General features: G+C 38.0%; 1 protein-coding gene across 3 annotated transcripts in view; it reads left to right on the top strand.

Annotated features, from left to right (window-relative positions):
* Lrrk (Leucine-rich repeat kinase) overlaps window positions 1-21311 on the top strand; it is a 330029-nt gene that overhangs the window by 73228 nt on the left and 235490 nt on the right. For 2 of the 3 annotated variants that reach the window (XM_071690282.1, XM_071690281.1), the window contains exons 3-4: window positions 6201-6398; window positions 8920-9085. In XM_071690282.1, coding sequence (XP_071546383.1) covers window positions 6201-6398; window positions 8920-9085 — 364 coding nt within the window. Of the gene's footprint in view, window positions 1-2707; window positions 3360-6200; window positions 6399-8919; window positions 9086-21311 lie in introns of all 3 variants that reach the window. The other variant, XM_071690280.1, reaches the window with a different exon arrangement.

Here is a 21311-nt window from a genome sequence, read left to right as displayed (position 1 = left end):
AACGCGGGAAATGGCGAATAGTTTAAAAGAAAAGAAAAGATATATATATATATATATATATATATATATATATATATATATATATATATATATATATATATATATATAGAGAGAGAGAGAGAGAGAGAGAGAGAGAGAGAGAGAGAGAGAGGTAACATCGTAGATATGGATAGCCGGTAGATAGATATATATGTATTACTCCTTTGGTTTCACAAAGTGGAGGCGGGTAGCGTCACGTTCCAAAAAGCAACAGTCTCCCCTGGGAAAGGTTTTGTATATCCTAGCCAACGCCCTGTATGGCCGGCCGACGGAGCACCAAATATATGCAGATAAATACGGTTTTTAGCCACGCCAGATTTTCACTTTCGTTATTGTATAAACTGGTTCTCCACACGGCTGGAAAAAAAAAAAAAGAAGAATCTTTGTTTTCAAGTATATTTGTTCGGAATTCCTGTGCTGGTAAATATTCTCGCTCAAAATGAAGTTATGATATAAAGTCAGGTAAGTTTATGTTTAAAAATTCCATTTTATGTTTTGACGTATGGTTTGAATTCTAGCTTGACTTTGCGCGTAATTGATAGCTTTTAGATTCTGACATACATATGTACGGATTTTCCAGAAAAAAGAATATATATATATATATATATATATATATATATATATATATATATATATATATATATATATATATATATATATATATACTAATTGTTGGGTATGTTATGAAAAATTGTGATGGTGTTTTAGGGGTGTCAGGATGAGGCGAGTGTTATAGTCTGTGGTAAGGGGTGACTCGCGTGAACTGCAGGTGACACGGCTCGGGTTGAGGGACGTGCTGCGTGGAGAGGGAGAGTGCTTGGGAGGGTACAGGAGGGGAAGAGGAGTTTGTGATTTGGTGTGCGTTTGGAGCTGGGCTAAAAGCCGGAAAGAGAGAGTGAGAGCTTGATATAGGTAGATTCTAGGAGAGAAGAGCGAGGCAGGAGGACGTAAGGGATTAAAGAAACCAGAGAGACAAGGATTGTAAAGTTGGAAGGGGTATAAGAAGGAAAGGGATGTTGACAAGTGAGGAACAGAGCAGGAGCGGGTGGGGAGCTGTAGGAGGGGTATGAAAGTAGGGTTTTGCTTTTCCCCAAGGTAAATTTTAAATTTGAAGTTATCCTCTGCAGCAATACGATATTTGTAGTGCCTCCTCTTCACCATTTGGTCGTTGCTAAGGAAATAGCCGTGTTACCTTAACCGCGAGAGCCGTGTGGGGCGGTCGACGCACACTTCTTGGAGAGATTACCAACATCATAGTGGCATATGTAGGCCATAAAGTACAGCATCCAATCTACCGAAGCCCGCGCCTTGACGCAAACAGCCTCTCCACATTCTATTCTTCCTCCTGCTGCTGTTGTTGTTGCTGCTGCTGCTGCTGTTCCAACACCAGCTGTAGTGTTATGCGTGACCGAGAAACACTTTAGGGATTAGATATTTAGGCATATGCCTCATTCGGAAGTTTGAAATTCATACGACGTGTTGGGTAATGTATTATAACGTTCGGTATTTTTTTTTACACCCTTTCGACGCATTAATCGTAGTGTTATATGAGATTAAAGCGGTGTTTATTGAGGGGCTCTCGAATTACAACAGCTATGTGGCTTCCCGGTTTGTTAGTCATTTAAGTAAAAAAAAAATTCTTGGCTGTGCGTAGGAGTTCTGGACTAATCTGGAATTATTTTAATTCTCCGAACAAGAAATTGCTTGTGAACCTGATGTGGACTGGAGTACCTTCAGTAAATGGGATTGTATTGGTAAGTGCATTTAGTTTTAAACTGCACTGCAATAAACAACCTCAGAATGGATAGTGCAGTTAGAGTGGATTTATCGTGATTTTTTTTAGTATATATATATATATATATATATATATATATATATATATATATATATATATATATATATATATATATATATAAGCGATGGAAGTGTGTATTGACAATGTTCTGAGAACGAGTTACGAGCGTTATAGACAAGATAAACCCATTTTGGAGATGGAGATACTATTTGATGTTGGGATAGTTTGAGTAGAATCTGGTGGGTTGGGTAAAAGTGATTCTCACGAGACTCGTTCTGCTGCAAAAGGCTTGAGAACAAAACAGGTTATTTGTGCCCTCCTGTATGAACCAATTGTGAATTTATAAAGTGATATTTAGTGGTCCATAGTGACAGAGATCACGAAGAGGTGGGCTTTGGACTGGGAGTAGCGTCACTTAACGGGCAACCTTGGCGTGTTTCAGAGCCTAGTTGGCTGCACGTCGTTGACGTCGTAAGCCTTTCCTCGGCTACCACACTGAACCAGGGGTAAGTTTGTTTCTAAGCAAGGTACCTGGCCGTCTTACCTTGTCTCAGTCATCAGGAGGGTTTAGCTTTATACATTACTTTTGGCTGGAAAAAAAAGATGTCTAAAACATTAATGGTTACCGATTTCCGAAGATAATAGCACATACAATATACTCTGCAGCAAGCGAAATCTGGGTTTGTGTATGGCTCATTTTGTGGATGTTATTCAAGATACGTTTGCAGTTAAATCTTCGTAGATAGTGAGCCCATTCGATTTGTAAGAATAAAAGGAAATACGTATTGGAATTCTAGGGCTGGGTTTCGGTTAACGCTGGATGGAACAGGGTTATAGACATTGATGATGGTTATATTATTGTAATTTTTTCAGTTTGTAAATTTTGAACGACTACATATCTTCGAGGAAAGTTAAAACAAAATTGTAAACTCGTTACTGATGATAAATCATGGAATTTTGCAAAGGTGTAATTATTGGAAGTGGATCTAGTGAAGCCGGATAATCCAAAGGAAATGAGAAGCCGCATCGTTTAATGCCCCTCTGTGGATATTGGCAGTAGCAGACTTACCTTGTAAACGGGAGATGGCATGAATGCCCCATGACAACATGACACTAAGCTTTCCATGATGGTGCAAACAGTTATTCGTGATTAACTGTGGATATGAGCTCTGTAATTTATGCAGAAATGATCCGCCAAGAATCCCCGCGGACATGAACTTATCCGTAACGTAACGTGAACATGAGCATCAACTGCATGAGACCATCATGGCCTTGAACTTATCGTGACTGCACATTAACCATGAGGGATATAGTTCAAAGTCAGCAGAGGCTTCCTCTCTTTGGCTCGTTCCGCGAGCTGATGCTGTCGGTGGTGGAGAGGTTCAAGCCCGGGCTGATACAGCAAGAGGTCACCCTCGAGGAAGAGGATGATGCGGAAGACGACCACGGCACCAAGACTTGTTGTTACCTCGAGCCAGACCAAAGCCTCGCTGCTGCCCTCAGCACCAGTGGAGTACTTCTAAAGGTTGGTTGATGATCATGATTCAGAAGCCGTTTGTGGTTTCAGGTGGGTGTTGTTATACTTATGAAGTAATCCATTATTTGTGTCTCTCTGGTAGACTCCGCTACGAAGGTTTGTATGTGTTAGTTTTAACCTTGTTAGTGTGTTATGATCTTGATTGATTGCTGATTGATGCTATTTATGTTACTTTTATTGATTATACAGTCATGGAACACGTAGCATGCCCAAGCAGATTGTCATCACTGTTTGAGTGTTACAAGGAGTTTTACACTCGTTTTGCTCCGTCTCAACTTCGTATATATATACCGTCTCTTTACTTCTACACACACACACACACACACACACACACACACACACACACACACAGTGAGAGGAGGCGTCGATATGGTTATCATCCAGCAGGAAACGAGCATCAGGATTCTGTACGTGAGAAAGGCCTGAGAGAGGACATTGTCCCTAACCTATCGCTCGAGTCCCACCGTCAAGATTAAGACAAACAGATCGAAGCTTACAGAAAAAGAGTAAATTATTGCAAATTATCAGGTTTCATGCGGAGACAAGCATACAGTGCTGTACAATGCTGTATACCCATTACGAGTTGTGAAATTTATGAGACCTGGACTAGCGGCAGAGCAAAAATGAACCCATTTCTCTTTCCACTGTGTTCAGAACTAGACTGTCTCATGTGGAATACTGGATTAATGGATTTGGGTATTTTTATGTCCCGCCTCTACAAAAGTGTATGCGGGACATTATGTCATCACATCTGCGTCCGTCTGTCTGCCTGTGGACGTTCTTGGTAGCACAGTAACTCGAGAAGAATTCATGATGGAAGCTTTATACTTACACTGTTGGTATACCCAGTAGAGATGATACTTTGATGGTATACCCAGTCGAGATGATTCTCTGTTGGTATACCCAATAGAGATGACGAACTGAATAGATTTAGGGGCATGTAGTCGCATAAACGGCTTATTAAAAGAATGCAAAGGTTTTAACTCAAGGATCTGAATGCGGAGAAGTTCAAATTTGTATCTTTTTTTTTTTCCTCGTAGTGAGACATTAGGTATAGCAAATTCCTCCTGTTTTCCTTTATAAAGCTAAAAGATATCTCTTTCTCTTCCGTATAGAATATGTTTGTGTAAGAGATATCATCATAAACATAGTCATTTGACAATAGATTTAGATACTAGGAGAGTTGTGAGTTGCTGAGGTGGCATTTGTTTAAGATATGTGTGCTGAATACTTGTTAGATCACTTGGTACGATACATGCCCCATGCAAAATTCAGGTGTCCTAAGGAACTCACTGGAGAGATTGGTGCTAAAAGGGCTGCCTCTCAGACATGGTTTAGCCCCTGTTCTTTTAGAACCAGGAATATGTATACCTTCCTCATCTCTTAAGACTATCGGGCAGAGTACTGAATATTGATGGCTATTTTTCGGATGTTTGGTGATGGATTTTGATCTCTAAAACACATATCAAAGAAGTTGGCATTTGTTTTTCGAAACTCTTAGGATTAATGGTGAGAAGGAGTATGCAGTGGCAGTCTCAGATTAGTTGGAAAGGCTCAGCACTACTGAGGACCTTGCTGAATTACGGGACCTTATTATAGTCTGAGATTACTTGTTGAGTTATGAACCTTATTAAATTCTGGAATCCCTTCAATTATGAAATCTAGGAAGCAGGAGTAGAATTATGCCCAGTTCGGTGACGCGTTTGCCACTGGAAATACCATTAACCTCTTATTGATGAGAGCCACGCAACCAGATTGGTTGACATTATGTACCCGAACACGGAGCATCTTGAACTGCTACAGTTACTGCAGATTATTTTGGTTTGAATTACCTTCATCCCTGCCTAGTAACTTTGAAGCAACCTGTATCAGGTTATTACCTGATGTTCGTTTTATCTCATCAACTGATTAAGATCTTTCTCGCAGACAGTAATTAGCATAGGGCTTGATGGGCTCAGTGGAAGAAACAATATATGTGTCTGTGGGCGTTAAGCCTTGAGCTTTAACTGCTAACAGTTACTGACGGTAATCCATTCCCCCACAGATATGGAGAGGACTGTGACTTACAGTATGGTGGTGTTATCGAAAATACTTGGTGTTACAAAAAGTTAAACTAGAGAACTAATGTTTGTGTTTCGAGATCTTAGTCTCCTTGTCTTCCTTTCAGGGCTTGTGGCTTGAACCCGGTTACCATTTAAAAGACATATCTTTTCCTCCCTCTTTAGTGTTTAGGTAGGATCATAAGTCATTACTAGAATGACAGTTTGATTCCAGCTGTTACTCCATGAAACTGCTGTAAGACATTTTATGTGTATAATCCTAAAGTCTCGTATGTATCGTATGAATAGTGAGAGATGATTATACCATTATATGGTTATTGCTGAAAGGAATACTGGTTGCAGTTGATGGTTCAGTTGTGTAGCAGGACGATTATAATTTTGGTTTATCGAAACTTACGCAGAGAAACCTGTCCTTATGAGGGTGATTGTGAAAGGACTATGCCTCTAACTTTGTAGTATTGTTCATTTGTTTGATTTAATGACTGTATGTGAGTGATGTGTTGGAGCAAAAGCTTTTTTGTGATAGGAGTTACAAAGAATATTTTTTGCATGTTATATAAATGTTATGCTTTGTAACTCTGTAGTTATGATATTTTTAATTCAGCATGTTAAACACGCATACATTAAGTCAGATTCATCTTTAACACTACACACTATCTTTTTATTTGGGCACCTTCTAGATTCGCAATTGATGTCATTTGTGTCATTTAAGGTCATTGTGATCCTTCTGTGGTCATAGTACATGCTAATTCTGAACCTCATATTCCAGGCTGCTCTGTGGGACAATGCAGAGCTGTTAGAAGACCTGCTGAATGGTGACCAGCTGTCTCATCTGGATTGCAGGGATGCCTGGGGACGCACTCCACTTCATGCTGCAGCCACTACTGAGTCCTCCAGGTGTCTCAGGATCCTCCTTCAGGCTGGGGCTGATGTTAACATGGCCTCTGGACCCAGGGCTGAAGGACGGGTAAGACATACAAACATTATTTACTTCATGTAAGTGTCTTTTCCTAGCGCTACCTCGCGCACATGCGGGGGGAGGGAGTTATTTCATGTGTGTCGGGGTGGCGATGGGAATGAATAAAGGCAGACAGTATGAATCATGTACATGTGTATATATGTATATGCCTATTTGCGTATATATATGTATACGTTGAGATGTATAGGTATGTATATGTGCGTGTGTGGACGTGTATGTATATACATGTGTATGTGGGTGGGTTGGGCCATTCTTTCGTCTGTTTCCTTGCGCTACCTCGCTAACGCGGGAGACAGCGAAAAAGTAAAATAAATATAAATATATATATATATATATATTATCCCTGGGGATAGGGGAGAAAGAATACTTCCCACGTATTCCCTGCGTGTCGTAGAAGGCGACTAAAAGGGGAGGGAGCGGGGGGCTGGAAATCCTCCCCTCTCGTTTTTTTTTTAATTTTCCAAAAGAAGGAACAGAGAATTGGGCCAGGTGAGGGTATTCCCTCAAAGGCCCAGTCCTCTGTTCTTAACGCTACCTCGCTAATGCGGGAAATGGCGAATAGTTTGAAAGAAAGAAAAGATATATATATATATATATATATATATATATATATATATATATATATATATATATATATATATAGATAGATAGATAGATAGATAGATAGATAATCCCATAATCCCAGCACAAGACTGGTGCCCATTTATTAACCAGATCTCAAGGGAGTATGAACAGCTGGGTTTAGCTACAGTCCACATACCCTTGCTTAGGATTTGAACCTGGGCAAGCCCATACATGATTCTTAGCATTGCTTATTACTACAAATTATATTTAAGCTGAATTAAGTATGTTCAACACCCAGTTATGGTTATGCGAAAACCCCAAAATCCAAACGTTGCTTCCTTTCTAGAATTATGGATTTTCAAATATTGTACTGTAGGGCATTGATATACTGATTACAAGATGTAGATTATCTCTGCCTTATTGTTATTTCTTTTGTTAAAAAAAGGAGATGAGTGTTGCAGAATCTTCAGTACACATTATGATTACGACACATTTTCATATTGATTGATTAAGTCATATTTGCATATTATTCTTTAACAGAATATTCCTTTTCCTCTCCATAGTTTTTTATTGAATGCAATAATTTTTGTTTTCATCAAGTCAGTTGATATTAAATTTGGCATAAGCATATACCGTGAATGTCTCAAGATGTGACTGATATTGAGAATGGTATTTTACACATAGAGATAATAACCAAAAATAGGTTTAGGCTATCTTTGAATTTCTTTGCTCTTGTACACATGAAATCTCTTCCTCTTGTACACATGAAATCTCTTCCTCACATTAATGCTATGGACAGTATCCAGTATCCCATTCTGTCTTAACTATTTATTGATTTTTGTTCTGTTAGCATTACATTTTTTGCTTTATTGCCAATTAAATCATAATGTACTTTTTTTTTTATTCCATTCTTGCATTTCTATCCAATTCCCATTTATACATTTGTTATATCTTTATGAACTGTATCACTCTTTCAGAAATATTGTCTCAAGAGTTTGCAGTTTTGTGGCCATCAGATTAATAGTATAATTCATGTCTTTTATGTTACCTGCAATCGTATTATGTTAAGATTAGAATGTTATCTCTAATGCTCTTATAAATAGCTCACTTTTTCCACTCTTACAAAAGTTCAGTCTTTAGATAACTGTATTGTCCCTCTTAGGTTTACTTCCTAAGTTTTCTTTTTTGTCTAACTCATAAATTATTTGCCTGTATATACGTACATCTTCCCTCAGCGACTTATTGCACACCTTGCAAACCTGCCCATCATTGCCTTGAAGTATTTGTTTCCATTCTTAAGTATGATTAAGTGATTCATGTACACTGTATAGCTTACTGTAAGTTGGATTATATTGTGAATAATTTTTGCTGTTTTATTTCTACTTCATCAACAAATGCATTAAATAACCTTATTTACATAAGAAATCTATATGACCCTGATATTAGAGAGTTGCAGATGAGGTAATATAGAGAGAAATGAGGAGCAAACTTTAAAAAACAAGGTTTAGAAATGGGGAATTAGCAGTGGTTATAACAGCATTAGGAAAGAATATAAAGCAGATCAAGTGGTACTCTAATGTAGTTCCAGCAAGATAAATTAAACACAGGAAAACTTACCATTAAGAGAAAATTTTCTGCCACTCAGTTGCATTTTATTAGCTGGTAATTCCACTGGTGACTAGTGCCTTTCGGTCTACCATGATTATCCAGAACATTCATTCCATCTTTTTTATGTGTCTGTCACACAATGGATATAACATTTTTGCGGTAACATTCCTTCTATTCTATCCTTCAATTTACTAATTTTTAGCCATCTTTGTATTCAGATATGATTTTTTAAGTGCAGCTGCCTATAGTTGCAAATCATTGTGGGATAATATTTTTGGCATTATTGCTTAAGTTGTGATCTAGGGTTCATCAGTTCATTTATTGTACCATGTTTCAGACTTGCCTGCACATAGCTTCTGAGCATGGTGCTGTGGAAAATGTCCGTTTGCTACTTGACCATGGTGCTGACCTTTTAGCAAAAGATGCAAATGGCCTTACTGCCCTTGATTTGGCTGAACAAGGAGAACATACACAGTGCATGACCGTCCTCAAAAATGCTGCAGGTATTTGTCACATTCCATGTATTCCAACGATAGTTTCTGAATATTATTTTCTACTTTGTACTTGACTTTTTTCGTATACATTCTGTTTCATAGCATGTTCTTGCATCATATATTTATCCAGTCCCAGGACCCCTTTTATGTGGCTTCTGCAGCCATGAAGCTGCAATACAATCAGGAGGTAGTAAATGGACTCCTTTGGAAGAACTTCCTTGATGACAATATGATCTTCCTGAAAAATGACAAGGGAATGGAGTCTGATAACTCTAGCATGATATGATATCATTTACATTCCTTTCTTCCAGATTTTCCGTGAATAGTTATCTTTTTTACAGTACATATCTAGCTGGGAGAGTAAACTTATTTTGTTATCTGCTGCTGAATGATTGACTTTGTTTGCTATTTAGTGACCATATAGTTATAATCTGCTTTCCAGCAAGTTTTAGCCTTCACTTTCAAATTGATTTTCTTTATCTTTTACTAGGATTATGAATTTAGTCAGGGCCTGTTGTTACAAAAATGTCAGAATTATTTCTGCATGGATAGCATTTTCTTAATGTGTGGCTTCAAGTAACATTGTTTATAAACCTTTGCTGCTAATACTCATCCATATGAAATTTTTTCTAATGTTCACCTGTCTTGCAGCATCTTTGATGACTGTTCCCTCTGGGAACTCCTATCAAAAGGCAGAAGAGTCTCCACTTATCCCTGTCCATATGTGCTTCTCTCACATACATCATTACATGCAATCTTTCACAATTTCTCTTGCTTCAGTAGTCTTCCACTCTGTTTCCCCATGTCACAGGTAGTCTTCCTCTTGTACCATCCTCATTAATTGTACTATCATACACTCTCCTTTTAAACTCCCTGTCTTACATTCTTTCTATATGCCCAAACCACCTCAAAATATTTCTTTTCATCCACATTACCACTGTGCAATTCATTCCCATTGCATTTCCTGCCAAACCGAATCCTTCATATACACCCTCTTTACTTTCTTAATTCTAGTCATACCACATGCTCCTCATAAGTAGTTCATTTCCACAATGTGGATTTTTTACCTCTGTGACTCATTCCATGTCCATATTTCAGCAGCTAGGTCAGAATTTGAAGGACTGTACTGTCCTTTAATCCTTTCTTCACTTCCATACTTATACCTCTACCCTTCAGTGATCTTGTAAGGGACCCAGTGACTCTTCTTCCATGCACTGCTCTTTCCCCTATCTCTCCTTCCATGTCACCAAGCTATTTAGAGGCTGTAAGAAACATTATCCGGTTTGCTGTACTATTTTCTTTAAATGGGAACATCATTATCTGTAACCATTCTTTGGATAAACAAAATTTTTCATGTCAGAAGGAAATCTTTTACATCAGTTTTAGGAAAGTATAGGACAGTTTATTTACTTATTGTTTAGCTTAGGATTGATTTCTTTTATCTTGCTCATTCAAGTGAGAAATTCTACCAGTTTTAGATTGGAATGAATGGTAGTCTTAGAAGGGCAGCTACTAGACATTACAACATTTAGCTTATATGTTGGTAGAAGAAACATTCCTGATTCTTTATTAGTTTAGTTGTATGAGTTGTATCATTGGTTGTATGAGTTGTATCAAATGTTAAAGATCTGTGATAAGTCCTTTGAATGTCTTAAAAATCTGTGTGTCTTTGGTTAGGACCTTTGAAAGAAGTTTTGATATCCATTTGTTTTGCTCAGAAAAATTAGAGCACTAAAACTTGGATGTTTTACCCATATGTCATATTAGACTGAAGATTATATTGTAAGCTCAAAAACATTGATCTCCCTTTTGTATTACAAGGATTGCATTCTTAGAGAAGACAATTATAAGTGAATTTGGTGTAACTTAATATGTTGCCATAGCTAAAAGGGAGTTCTCTTCCTAGCCAACACAGAAGTCAGACTTTTGATGAAAAGTTTACACTAGCCAACACTGAAGTCCCACTTTTGATGAAAAGGCTGCACTGTATTATTTTTCATGTATGCACTATTACTGTTTTATAACTAAGCTTCATGAATAGCATTGATTGAACATCATGAGTGAGCATACTGTACTCATCTATACATTATGGTTTCTGCATAACGAGAGGCTTCCATTAGGTGAGTGTCACCTGAGCTTTGCAGTACTGACTTCAGATTCTGGTCTTTGGTCCAGACAACTAAAATTTTTTCTAATCTTTTTTAACAAGTATTGAGTTTCTCGTTTTCATTGTCGTCTTGGATGGAGGTGCTCTGGACTGTTTAACAGTGCCCGTAGTTTTTCATTTCATCTTGATAGCACATATCCATGACTTCTTTATTTTGTGAGCCTCCCAGGAATTTATTTTTAGTGTTTCGTCTTTCTCAGTATCTTTAAAGGTTGTTCTCCACTTATAGAAGAACTTGGGGGTTGCTTTGGGGAAACCACTGTCAGTTGGAAAGAGAAAAGACACCTGATGTACACTATTCTTACAAGTTTCATGTGATAATAGTATCTTGACAGATTAAGCAATTTTTTCCATAATACGTACACATGGAGAGGAAAAAATGAATGCTCTGCTGGTAATCAAACAACAAACAAAATTTTTTTTTTATTAAGATTTAGATTTATGTAGTACTTACATAGTACTTAAAATAATTTTTCAGTCATCAACTGTGAATGAAAGCATTTAATAATTCATGAGTAAAGTTACATAAATACTTCTGATCAGAAAAATGTGTCATATATCATGCGCAATGATTAATACATCACTTTTAGACAAGATAAGATATTGTACACTGATTTTCAAATGTATATTTTTGTAATAGAATTTTTAGAATTTTCTCATTAACCCCTGAAACAACAGTGTTCAGTATTCACTCCTTGGTTCATTCCCATATGCACAAAAAAAGTAGATTTTTGTTTTTCCATAATGAATTTATGTATATTATACTTTATTGAAGGAATTTCCCCAAAAGTTAGTGTATTTTGTTATATGTTGGTGTGGGACGGTGTTAAGTGTTTGGAGTGGGCTGTGGTGGCAACATGGTGCTTGTTATCTATGTAAGCATACAATAATTAACAGTTTTTATCTGGGTATGATTTCATTCTATATATATCAAATCTCATTACACAATTTTTGAATTATTTGTATGCATGATTTTCATGAATATGTGAACAAATGATTCTTTGCATGATGAATACCATTGAAATTGCTTCTGTCATTCTAAAACCAAGTACAGTGGTGAGCATGTACATTGGTATCATGCCCAGATGGCATATATGCTCTCTCTCTTTGATGTTCTATGGATGACATATGCATTTTTATTTTTCCATCCATGATGGTAGGCTGCTAGTGACATCTGTGGATAATTGTTGGAACTAAACATCAGCTGGGGTTTTCAGAAGAGGTGAGAAGCTTTAATTTATCTTGTGACAATGGGAGCAGTCCTGTGAGACTTATCAGAAGACAAAGGGAATAGATTAAGGGGTGACTGGTAACTTAACAAGGTTTTAAGATTAGTAATTATGATTTTTAGACAGTACTAATGCATTATTCAGAGTATGTGCATGAATAATCAATTTTGTTAGCAGATTCATTACCCAGCGATGGATATTGTGTTGTCCAGAATCAGACAGTTAAAAGATTCTAGTTGTGTAGGATACTGCACTTTCACTCACACCACTGTTCAGCCTGGCTAAGTGGGAAGATAGACATTTGCAGATTTGCATGGCAGGCCAACTTAGCCTTATCATTTGTTAGTGGCACCATAGTCTGCAGATTTCATGACTCATTGCCACAGCTGCAAGTAGATTTCTATCAAGCCAATTTTAGCATCTCATTTACTAGTTTAAGGGTGCTTTAAGGAGTGTTAGGGAGGAGAGGTCATTGTCTCTGGGGCAAAGGTAGGTATGTTTGAAGGTATAGTAGTTCTGACAGTGTTGTATGGGTGTAAATATTGTACCTTGAATGCAAAAGAAAGAGGGTGCATATGTTAGAATTGAAATACCTGAGTATGATGTGATATGTAAGGATGGGTTGATTGTGTCAGGAATGACAATGTAAGAACAAGGTCGTAGTAAGCACAGTCTAATTTAGAGAGTTGACCAGTGTGCCAAGGGAGTTTGAGCATGTGGAGAGGAAGTGCGAAGAAAGACTTAGATTATTTACATGGATTATTTACATGTCAGGAGTGGATGGGACAAGGGGGAAGGGGAGATCAAGAAGAAATTGGAAGGATTGAGTGAAGGCTTCAGGGTACTAGTGCCTGAACATGTAGGTAGGTGAGAGGCATATATAGGATACATTGAATTAGTACAGTGCATGGCAGCATGCTTTTTTGGCTGACCCAGGGCATATGAAGTGGTTGAGATATAACTTTGAATAACCAGTTGGATAGTAGGCTTTAGCTTCATTGCATTATACTGACAGATAGAGTGTAAATGTATGCTAATTAGGCTGTTGTTGTTCCTGATGTTTCCTTTGTTATGCAGGTATAGCAGTTAGGCACAAAAATCATTTGTGAGTTGACAGGCTTTTTATATTATTTTTCATCACTTTCGGACAAACATACAGCAAACATTCACTTCTTATCAAATGTATGTTAGTTATATGCAAGAGTGTAAGCACACATTCTAGCTCAGTAAACGATTATTGGATTACAAGAAGTAAGTAGAATGTGTGTGAATTTGATGATGTATTACTTTCAGGTAATGAACTCTTAATGCTTTCTTCTCAGATTAAACATAATCTGGAGGTCAAATTAAGAAGTATCAGGTCCATTTATTCCAGCACAGCTAGCTTTGCTGACTGTTTCAACGATGAATCTCTGGAGAGCACAGAGCAGACTTCTTCCGCAATAGATGGCTCTAATAAAGCTTCAGTTATGAAATGATCATCTGTGACAGTATTTGCTCAACATCAGTAGTCCAACTAGGATGTTAGCTGTTTGTGCTGAGTGACCCAACTTTTGACTGTAAATGATACTTACCAGCTTGCAAGTATCCTGCTTCTCTCATGTTGTGGTTATGTTCTGCTTCAACATTTTCTCTACACTTATCAGTTCTTGGTTGATCTGATTTTTTTCCATATATCCTTTACCCTAGTAAAGGTTTCTTTTTCGAATTTGGATATATTCCTAATTTGACTAATTAGAACTGGGTAGAACTTTGAAGTCTCCATCTGTCTTTCAAGACCTTCATGTACTTTGGTTTGTGGTTTCTTTTCAATGTGCATCCAGGTAAGCTTGTAGCTTTAATCAGTGGACAGGAAAGCATAGTAGATTTACAGGAATTTTGTCATGGTTAGCTGCACTCAAAGACATACAAATCTGAAACACCTATGTTGAAGGAATTGAGTCATAACAGTGATACGCTTGGTTACCAGATCTCATTTCTCACACACTGGATGAACGCGAAATTGCCATATCATGTGCAGCATTGATAATGTCCAGGTTTCAGGCACAGATAATGGGCTGATTACAACCTTCATAACTTATTATGTTTGAAGGAGCAGAAATGAAGGACCTAGTGAGACTCAACAGCTGTAGTCCTCTTCCACTGACTACCAGCAGTAAGTTTAGGAGTTGTGATTTAAGCATCATGCTGAATGGAGGCATTTCAGAAGAAATGCAGTGTTACAAACTGAGCCTTTGGATTCCTTTGGCTTAAAGTAAGTACTTGCTTGTCCTGAGACCAGGAGAACCATGCTCACAGGTGGGCTCCTGTATTGCTATGTGCACTCTTACCTTGTACTCTTCTGGACTGTAGAGGATAGCTCTGCACATGCTTGTGTGCAGTATCCTGAACTGCTGTAAATTCATGTTAGATATGTCTTATAGCTCTCTTATAGTAAGTTGTGTACTGAAGAAGAGGACAGGTGTATCTCTTGTTACTTTTGAAGTCTATCAGCAAGCTGACATATGAGTCGCTTGCACTATGCAGGCTTCAGTATCTGCCATTATCCTTTACTTAACCTTACCATACAGAAGACTCATTCTGTAATGGTATTTAAGATTAGGATCAGGCATCTGCTGTTATGTCTGGATGTACCTCAGTAATCTTAAGCTTGTATGAATGATAGATATTTATATAACCAGGACAAGAACCTGACTTGCAGTCAGACAGTAGATGACTTTTGCCTCATCGTTGTTGAAAGATACTGAACAAAACTCTCACACGTGACTTCACATTTGTAGTACTGCTTTCCGTACATGAGAGTATGTGGAGCCACCAGTAAAAGTATTCCTGACACTTGCCATATTGCAGTGTTCCCTGCTTGGAGTTGAACTTATTATAATTTTTGAAATGTGATTCAAATATTTAGAAAAAAATGTTAAAGAAAATGCTGTTGTATCACACTTACCAACCCTGTCAAGATGACAGGATAGACAGTGTTCTGTTAGAATCCATTGCACCTCAGGGTAAAAGTAATTTTTGGTCTAACAGTACCTAGTGTAACATTTCCAGGTCCTCTCGAAGTTGATATATGGTTTCCCAGGGTGAACATTCACCTCAGTTTTATCAGGTTCCAGTGATTTCTCTTGTCATTTGCTTCAGTTTCTTTCTTTTCTGATGTGTAGGTAACTTCTAGACGATTGGTTCCAATATGTCACTGAAAGGAACAAATTCTGAATTAGTCTGGTGATGGAAAGTTGAGTATTTTATTTCATTACTAAAGGTTGTTAAACCAAACCACAGTAGTTTATCCATGCATAAGGTTTGCAGTGGTATTCATTTTTCTTGTAAGGTATCAGTTTAGTCTCGTCTCTGGCAAATGACAGTGTACCATAAGTAATTGGTTTCTTAAAGGTTATTCAGATTTATATGCAATTCAAAGATATTCTGAATTTTAATAACTCAGTATTGAAAGATTGTTGAGGCTAGATTTTTTTGGGCCAAAATTTCTTGTGAAGTTAGATTACTGCCAGGCACACCTCATACTGGATCTGGATGATCAGTGTCTGCAGACCCAGTGGCACAGCATCCTGAGTCTGCCAGATTTCACAGCAAACATGGTTATGCCAAGGTTTTCCTTAATATGAAAAAGTAAATGTGCATGAGTCTTGTTTCCAGATTGGTTAGTATCTGTGGAAGACCCTTCATTTGATTGGAATTACTGTATTTACATTTGTGTGTGCCTTTCATTTCCTTAATTGCTACTTGCAGAACCTAGGCTGTGCTCAGAAAGAAAAACCAGCATAGTTGGCTTCAGTCTTTCCCACTGGTATGAAACTGTCTTGATATTGAAAGCCCTTCTTGTTAAGAATTTTCACTTGGCAGTGTTTGCACCCTTCACAAATATGAGCTTTGGATTCCTAATTCTGGATTAGATAATAATCTTTGAGCATTTGCTGCATACTTGCTGGAAAGACAAACAACGGGGTATTTTTGCCAAAGGACTGTTCCTGCACTCCATATCTTCAAAATATTCAGGAAGACTGTTCATCAAAGTATCTTTTGGTTATGGGTTTCCATGCCAGGTTCATAGAAATGTTTGTCTTATGAAGAGTGAACATAGCCAGTTTCAAAAGGTAACAACCATTGTCTTTGGAAGCTTATGAATAAACTAAGTTTTGCAAAAGCTCTTTCTGTGGTTTGATGATGCTTTTGGGAACACTGCCATAGAGACAGGAACAATGATGATTTTTGAACAGGATGAGGCAGATGAGGTGGTACATCAATTCAGTGGCCACCAAAGTACCATTGGCCATTCTGGGAAAAGTCAGGTGTTTTGCATTTCCGTGGCTATTTGCCTTGCCTGAGGAGCATTACTCTTTTTAATTAAGGTTGTTCATCCATAGAGCTCCCTGGAGGTGATAGTTTCATGGAGGTTGCAAATACCACAAGTAATAGACAGGCAACACCTCACCGAATCAACAAGCTCTTTAGCAAGTGTCTCATCATTTCTTCCTCTTTCTAGCCTTTCCATGTTCCCTCTGCATTTCAGGGATGGAATTTGTAATGAAAAGAATGTTACTAAGTTTGTATACTTTTCATAAGCATACCTTTAAGAATGTTTTAGCTTTCTTGAGGATTTTGAAATAAACAAAGAGGGCATCATGGTTTTTGCATTGCAGAAGCATATCATTTTCTCTAACACCATTTCCTGGCATATTATACACCTTTTCCAATCCATACCCAAATCAAGATAATCATGCAAGACGTACAATGAATGTTACATGCTAGTTCTGCCTAGTAGCAAAATCTATGCATGAGTATTCTATCCCCTCTCTGGCTTATTGTTTTATTTTTTCTGACTTATAATGAGCTTTCAAAAATCAAAGCAGTTCTGTATAGGAGTGCATGCAACAGTGAAACAACTTGTCCCCTCATTCATTTCACTCATATTCCATTGTCTCTGGTTACACCGTTAGTAACCTCTTTAAAGTGTGCAGTAATTGAAAATCTTTGTTGCTTCACAAGTTTATGGCACATACCCTTTAATTGTACTTTAGATTTTAGTTTGCTAAAGGAGCTGTCAGTTGGGACTAGGAATTAGTTTCAGGTTAAGGTACTTGTTCTTGTTAACTGTCTCCATTATTAGTCTAATAGGCTTGCACAAATGACTTAAACAACTTGTATGATCACAATGAAGAATGTTATTGCATAATCATGATGGTTACTAACTGGTTATTGTTTCGTCTTTGATTGTTTTAGATTTCTACTTTTTCCTTTTTCATACTCTCAACTTTATTTCTATGGGGTACATTTTAGCATAGCTTTGTTAGCTTTGCTGATTTTTATTGGAACTTGTGGTGGGCCTATTTAGATACCTATTTTTGGCCTTAGTAAAGAAATGACAATGCTTTTTTTCTGTTTTGTTATCCATTTTAGTGCTCCTTCATTAACTTTGTTACATTGCATTAGTTTTACTGCTGATACATAATATTTACGAATGTGTAGGACCAGCAGTAAATGGAAAAAGTTGGAGTTCTAGGACTAAATTAAGGTAAATAAATCCAATAATTTTGTAGTGTTCATGAAAATAATGTTAAAGAGTTAAGATATTACCAAATCTGTCAGGAGTATTATATGATAGTAAGGAGGGAAAGAGAAAACAAAGGAAAAGGGAAATTGACCATCCTATTAAGGGACAACATCTTGAACGATGTACCCATTTATTGACCAACCCTAGAGTGAAGAATGAATAGTTGAGTTGGCTTTGAGCCAGATGTCGTCGAAGGGACCGGAACAGGAGACCATTTTGTTCACGGATAGCTACATAAACTACCATACTATGGAGTAACATGGTAAATGACTGTTCATGCCTGATGACCAATTTGCTGTGAACATTGTCACCAGTAGGAAGCAGTGGAAGACTGCATTGATGTCTTTCACATTTCCGTATTTAAAGGTCAGGTCACCTGTGATCTTAACAGACGAAAGAATGGCCCAACAAACACACATTCACATGTATATACACAAACGCCCACACACGCACATATACATACTTATACATTTCAACGTATACATATACATACTCAGACATATACATATATGCACATGTACATATTCATACATGCTGCCTTTATCCATTCTCGCCGCCACCCTGCCACACATGAAATAGCACCCCCTCCTCCCGCGTGCGCGCGAGGTAGCGCTAGGAAAAGACAATAAAGACCACATACGTTCACAGTCTCGCTGTCGTGTAATGCACCGAAACCACAGCTCCCTTTCCACACACACACACACACACACATATATATATATATATATATATATATATATATATATATATATATATATATATATATATATATATATATATATATTATTTTTTATTTATTATAGTCGCTGTCTCCCGCGTTAGCGAGGTGTGTGTGTGTGTGTGCATTTTTATTTGTATGTACTTTGATACAGAATATTTCGGTTGAAGCTTTTCAGCTCATGTATTTACTGGAATACTGCGATGTCTGTGAATAATTGATGAAAGAGATGCAGTATTTTTGGAACGTCCTGTAAATGATGGTAAGGAAATAGTGGAATGATTGTCAAGAAACAGTCGTCTCGGCTGGAATAGCCAGCGTTTTAGGCTAGATTTTCGAGATCCCCAGGAGTTGCGTAGCAAGCAGGAAGGGTCCCTAATGCTGTGCAAACTCGCCGGAGAGCGAACGTGCAAGCTTTTTTATGAGCTGCAGAACCGCTTAAAGAGGAAGGGGGAGATGGGGGGGGGGGTCAGTGTTGGAAGGAAAAAATAGTTTGAGATTTTGTGTGGATATTGTAAGGCGAGAATTTTCCTTTTGAGTCGAAAACATATGAAAACAGAAAACATCCGTGAAAGGAGACGCCTCATTGTATCAGCACAAAGAAACAGAAAGTAATATATGAGAGGAACTTATTGCTGAAAGGAAATACACTTTAGACGAAATGATTTGTTGTTCTGAAGCGTTGGAGAAACACTCGTAATTGTGTTTGTTGCTGAAATTTGGCAAGGAAAACATACTTGGGGGATGTTCGTCATATGTAATAGAAGCTTAGTTTAGTACAAATTTTTGTCGGACTTCGTTGTAATTAGCTATGTACAGGTCCCTATCTGTACTGTACAAGGAGGGAATTTTACACTTTTGGGCTCCCCATCTCATGTGTTTCATTACGTTTGTAAGTTAAATAGTCAACATACGTTTTTGTTGAGTCTCCAGACTGATAACAATAGCATGCATTTTCCCGTTATCCAGCTTCCTCAAGCCCGCTCAGCTTTGTAAATAAATGCGACGTTTTTGCATTTTCTTGACGGAAAGAATTTGTGTTCGCGACAGGGCAGGATGGAAATTTTAGTTTTGTAAATTCCTCTCTCAGAAAACATGTCACCCTCAGGGATGAGAGAGATACGTCTTGTGCTGGAAATGAACGTTGTTGAAGATAAGATATTTTACGACGAGCAAAAAAAATAGCGTCGAAAATATCGTGATTGTATCGTGGGTCTTGAATGACTTTTAGGATGCCTGTATATAAAACCTGAACAGACAAGGTGAATCATTTTATTTTCGTACTTTTTTCATTCATAATTCATTTAGTACCCCATTTATTTCTATGTGATCCGCTCCCATCCTCGTATCATGTTTCTACATTCGTTCTGGCCTCTTCTCTCTCCATTTTTCCCTTATGATTTTCTGCTATGGGTACGATCCGGTGCCTCGCGCTCGCGACTAGACAAGGCGACGACGGGCTTGGCTTAGAATCCAGCGATGGCTGTCAGGAGGCGTCGGTAGGGAAGGATCCTATTTCGTGCCGACTGTCAAGATAGCGGCCTCACCAGCCCCTGCGAAGAATATGGGAACCATTGCAGTTTTAACTTGGTCTTATAGAAGGATGGTCGGTTGGTCAGGTGGTCTTAAAGAAGGATGGTCGGTTGGTCAGGTGGTCTTATAGAAGGATGGTCGGTAGGTCAGGTGTTGCCGAATATTGCTTGATGAAATAGACATGAACCTAAGACTAACGCGAAGACCAATGGAGTAAATGAATCATTAGCGTTTCGTTAACGTGATATAGAAATGGTAATGTCTTTTACATAATGGTCGTTATTTCAGGTACGAGAAATAAATTTACTGGATGAATTTTTATTGCGAGGGACAGGATGGCTGTGTGATCACGTGTGTCATATTGTGTGTGTTTGTATAAAACCCGCATCAACACAAGGTGCGTTCCACTTATTTCGGGATGTCTCCTTAAGCAGACATGTAGTACCACTGCTCCGGCTGTTTCGTCCTTAGTCTTAAGCACAGTTGTGTGCGACGTAACGACTGTAGAGTACGATGATACGACCCTTAAGCCTAATAGCCTGGCATTTGATTTGACCTTTTCTTGTCAGGTCAGGTCTGGCCAGGCCGTCGTACTCAAGGGTTGTACCGTCATGGGTATTCGAGTACATAGTATTCGAATAATTTTTATGTTAGCAGAGGCTCATAGCTAGCTCGGTAGTGTTCCCGCCTTTGGCATAGGGTCTTGGGTTCGATCCTGGCTGTTGGAGGATTGTATATTCTACCAAGGTGCACGTTCATATGCTCTTTATTCCTATACATATATATATTTATTTGAGTGAGTCTGGCAAGGTTACAGTGAAGCTCCCGTATTAGGCCTTATTCAGATTCTCTTATAGGCGAATTTGATGTATTTAAAAGCGAGTGGTAGAATTGGTGAACTTTAAATTCTGTTCATGAAATTCCTAGAAATAATGTCGGATGTATCGCCCAGATGAAAATGAAATTCACATGTCAGCATTACTATGCATATTTAATGATATACTGCCTGTCGGGGA

This window comes from Panulirus ornatus, chromosome 48, assembly GCF_036320965.1.
Source record: "Panulirus ornatus isolate Po-2019 chromosome 48, ASM3632096v1, whole genome shotgun sequence".
Classification (NCBI taxonomy): Eukaryota; Metazoa; Arthropoda; class Malacostraca; order Decapoda; family Palinuridae; genus Panulirus; species Panulirus ornatus.
The sequence above is the reverse complement of the archived record's forward strand: the minus strand, read 5'-3'. Positions and strand labels throughout refer to the sequence as shown.